Source organism: Orycteropus afer, unplaced genomic scaffold (assembly GCF_000298275.1).
Source record: "Orycteropus afer afer isolate SDZICR_OR568_19922 unplaced genomic scaffold, OryAfe1.0 scaffold00356, whole genome shotgun sequence".
Taxonomy (NCBI): domain Eukaryota; kingdom Metazoa; phylum Chordata; class Mammalia; order Tubulidentata; family Orycteropodidae; genus Orycteropus; species Orycteropus afer.
This window is the reverse complement of record NW_006921943.1, coordinates 1,555,401-1,559,990: the sequence shown is the minus strand read 5'-3', so window position 1 is coordinate 1,559,990 and position 4,590 is coordinate 1,555,401. Positions and strand designations below refer to the sequence as shown.

The 4,590-nt window shown below is 56.9% G+C and overlaps 1 protein-coding gene across 1 annotated transcript in view; it reads right to left on the bottom strand.

Annotated features, from left to right (window-relative positions):
* The window catches only part of TSHZ1 (teashirt zinc finger homeobox 1), a 6,673-nt gene extending 4,644 nt beyond the window's left edge, over nucleotides 1-2,029 (bottom strand). Inside the window, exon 1 of the mRNA XM_007952741.1 lies at nucleotides 1,933-2,029. Within this exon, the coding sequence (XP_007950932.1) occupies nucleotides 1,933-2,029 (97 nt within the window). The remainder of the gene's footprint in view (nucleotides 1-1,932) is intronic.
* Between the last annotated feature and the right edge of the window lie 2,561 nt (nucleotides 2,030-4,590).

Below are 4,590 nucleotides of genomic sequence, written 5' to 3'. Positions count from 1 at the left end.
GGGTATGTGTACTTTCGGGAGGGCTCACAGCAGGGTCAGGAAACATCACAGAGGCCCAAAAGGAGGCCCGCAGGGAAGTGGTGGGATGTCAAGTGAAGGTGGGAGATTTAAGGGGCTCACGCTCACAGGCATGTGCACACACACTCATGTCCACACACACACGAGCACATACACTGTGAGAGGCTGCTGCTAGGGGGTGGTGCCTGCTCCGCTCCAGCCCCTTCAGAATGGTGCAGACCTGCGGCCCGGTGGTGACATGAGACCACCTGAGCACATACATCCAGGCCTCCTCACAGCAGGAGGCAGGACAGCCACCCACTAGCCCACCCGGGAATCCCAGCTTCATCACAGTGTGCGGCTATGGAGAACGACAATCAACAGGGCAAGGCCGTGGGCTTCACCTTCGGCACGTGAGACTACTAGATGATGCTGTGACCCTCCTGGAAAATGCGGCCTTTGGAAAATTGAGAAAGGACCACCAAGTGCAACCACACGGTCATCCAAGGTGTAGGGCGGTCCAGGAGTCCTGAGGGCTCACAGCCTGGACCCGCAGCCCAGGGACCCCACTCCAGGAACCAGCCTGCTCTGGGTGCTGTCTGCGGATTCTGCTGGTGAGGAGGTGAAGGTGAGGCATGAGCCTGTTGAAGGTGGGAAGCCTGGCTCCCCTGGACTGTCGGGGTGCCTTGTGGCTCAAACTACACTCCCTCGGGGCAATGCTTAGACTAGGATGAATGACAGGAAGCTGCCTACTGCAGCTAGCGGTCCATGTGGGGTCAGGCAGAGTCATGCCTAGCCTGTAATTTACAGGAAACTTTGGGTGTGACCTCATCGGCCTGCCAGGGGAGGCCCCCGGGGCATGGTCCCTGACTCTGGGAATTTCCTGGCTGGCGCCTTCCTTAGACTAGAGCAAGGCCACCTTTCACCTGCCCCGAGGTGGACAGCCTGAGCGCTGAACGGATCAGGAACTTGAACCGCAACTCTGAAAGTACCAATGGGGAGCTGCTCTTGTGCCTGGGAGGCTGACAGCCACACTGACACAGGGACCACGGGGACTGGGTAGGGGCAGGGGTGGTATCTTAACCTGCCCTCCTGCCGCAGCCTGAGGGGGCTACCCCCAGACCACGCCCCTCCTGAGCCCACCCAGCTTCAGCAGGTGGGAGGTGCTCAGGGTGGGACATTCAGAGGGGAGTTACAATGTGCCTCATTGGCAAAGGTGTCATCTCAATTCCAGGAATAAAGTTTGCCTGGAAGTGGGGGAGGCTGCCCTGTGGGGAAGCCCCCAGGAGTCCGTTGAGCCCCCGACTCACTCACTGGCTCCCATGTGGGTCGTCCACTGTTTTCCAGGGCTGGGGGGCACTGTGGAGGGGACAGCAAGGGGCAACCAAGCCCCACTTACAAGGAGCTTGTGCTATAGTGGGGGGGCGGGGTGCTAATAACAGGAGATGAAAGGAGTGAAGAGATGGAAGAAGGCGTTGGCAGCCTCCCACCCCCATCTCACCCTGTCTGAGGGCACCAGGTACCCACATGCCCTGGGCACCAGCCCCATCTCACCCTGTCTGTGGGCACCAGCCCCCATCTCACCCTGTCTTTCATTATCAATGAAGTTAAACAATATCACAACGTCAAAGCGGGGTGGGGTGGGGTGGGTCCCAGGCCTAATCCCATCTGAGTGGTGTCCTATGAAAAGCAAAAACCGACACAGAGACACACGCATAGAAGGGGAGTCCACGTGAGGATCCGTCTCCAAGCCAAGGACACAGAAGGATGCCCAGGGCTACCGACAAGGAAGGGCCCCTGGAACTGAGGCCCTGACTCAGACTTCTAGCCTCCGAGCCTGTGAGAACGATGGAGGTCTGTCCCCCAAGGCACCCCTGGAGCTACTGTGTTCGGGCAGCACCAGGGAACTGAGACGCTCCTCGTGGGATGCCTAACTCAGGAACAGCACCACCCCAAACTGCCAGGGCCGGAAGGACACCTGTTCCCCCCAGAGCTTCCCATCACCCCCGCCCCGCTGAGACTGCACCGTCATGCATCACGCGAGCCCTTCATGTGGCGGGGTGCTCCGTCTGCCTGGCCACCCCACCCCTGGGCAACTCTACTCCCCTCAAGCAGCCCTACGTGGTCTCCTCCCTGGAACCCTAATCCCCCCTCGGAATCAGCCGTTTCCAGCAGAACTAAGGGGCATCTGCCCACTGCCTCTTACTTGTGCAAACTCCTTACCCCACTGCCACCTGTGAGCTCCGCCCTGGATGGGCCCCGGGCTGGGCCCTTCCATCCTGCTGCATTCTGTGAGCTCCGCCCTGTATGGCCCCAGGCCAGGCCCTTCCATCCCGCTGCCCTGTTTACCCCTCACAGTGAGGTCAGTGACACACCAGCTTTGCTGCTGGGAAAGCTAAGTGTCAGAGAGCTAGAACCCCTTCCCCACGGTTACGCTGACCACAAGGAATGGAAGCAGAATTGGCATTCAGGCTGCTGAACCCCATCCACAGCTTTTCAACTTTGTGGGGACCATGTTACTGCCATCTGTCTTGTTAGCATCTGAATGCTGTGGGACTCTGAATGAATTCATCACCAAACTCCTGCCCTGCAAATACTACACACCTGTTAGGAGGCAGCCTCGGTATGAACGAGAGAGGCTCAAAGGAAGCCATGAAAGGACAGCACATTTACATGCACCGTCCTTCCACCAATCATCTTACTCCCACAAGCAGAGCCTAAGAAGTAGCGTGAAATATACACAATGCTTTGTGCACAGAGAGCCTCCCAGTCTTACTACGCACCAAGTGTGCCCAGCCTCAACAAAGAGACCCCCAGTCTTACTACGCACCAACTGTGCCCGGCGTCAACATTCAACAACATGAGAAGAGAACAAACTGAGACATGCTCCCAGAGTGTGAAGGCGGCCCCCTGGTGGCGCAACAGCTAAGCCCTTGAATGCTAACCGAAAGGTTGGTGGTTTGAACCTACCCAGAAGCTTCACAGCACAGACCTGGTGGTCCTGTAAAGATTACAGCCCAAAGAACCCAGGAGGCAGTTCTGCTCAGTCGCACGGGGTTGCTAGGAGCTGGCGGCCCCCAACGACGACAGAGAGTTATTCCGGTGTTTGAAAGTGTGCTTGTAATGACATGGAGAAGGCTGCTCCATGACAAAGGCAGAAGACAGAACTGTGCAGTGAAACTGGGGAGAGCCCCAACTCAAAGGGGAGACCTGGGGTTTCTAGGTCTTGCAAGTTTTCCGTCTTTGACAGGCTGCAGTCTTACACTTTTCTGTGGTGCAGGAAAATATGTGCATTTTCCTTCTCTGACAGGATTCTGCCTTATGCAGGTTCTAGTTTTCACAGGTTTTACTGTACACACATGTAAGGGAAGAAGTCTTTTAAAAATGTGTTCTTTTTCTGCACGATGACTACAAGGGGTCCCCTACTGTGGGGGGGGAGCACTCTGGATAAATATCTGTGTTTTCAAGATCCTCTCCAAGCTTTTCAATTCAACCAGCATGCACCGCCATCTCTCTAGAACTAATTACCTAAGCAGATGTTCACTGGGCACCTACCAACCATGACCCAGAGACCCTGGGGACGAAAGGAGCCCAGCCTGGGGGCAAGGAAAAGGTTAGACAAGAAAGAGGGGGAACTAGGAAGGCAGCAAAAGACCTGTGGTGGCCAGAGGTTGCGAGAGAGGGACCGCCAGGTGGAGGTGCGGCCTGTTAGGTTGGGTAACAACTCTTCAGGATATTGGCAGGGTGGACACAGGACATGACGCGGCCGTCAAAGCCCATGGGACCGCACAACAGGGTGAGTCCTAAGGGCCACCGTAGGCCTCCGCTAACAATAGGGTATCAATACTGCTGGAGCCACTGGAGCCAGCGTGCCACACCAGTGTGGGTGGGGCCACAGGACAGCGCTCTGTCCATGTCCCACGGCAGCCCACACTGTCTGAAGCGTGGCCTCTGACCACAATGCCGAGAGGTCGCCAAGCTTCTGCTGAGGGGGATGGGAAAGTTCGGCGACAGTTCCTGGTGGCGGGTAAACAACAAGACGGACACAGTGCTGAACTATACATGTGAGGACTGTACAAATGGCTGATGGCTGGCTAGCTATGTACTTACCACCATGAGAGACAAAACACACCAGACGTCTACTTACGAAACAACCAAGTAGGGGGAGCAGAGGCAGGAAGAGGCCAAGCCAGGACTCACACGCCCCGAGTGGGTGCCGCCACGGCCCCCCCGTCCACGCCTCCTCCTGCCCCTCCTGCCCTCCCTCCCTCAGGCCCACTCTGGCCCCAGTGCGTCTCCCACGGCCCCCTCCAGCACGGAGGCTACAAGTTCCCCAGGCCACCCCTGTCCTCCAGGACCCCTCTGCCCCCACTCCCTCGCAGCGGCGTATGCACACGTGTGTCCTCATCCTTTCCAACCTCCCCACAGTTACACCTTGACGGCACACTCTGAGCTTTTTGGATCCTGCTCATTTCAAACGATTTGGACCTGGCCATCTGCCTCTTCTACCACACTCTTGTTAGCTCATAGTCTCTCTTGTTCTTTATTGTTAGGTGTTACTTTAAAAGGAGTCTCTGGGTGATGCAAATAGTT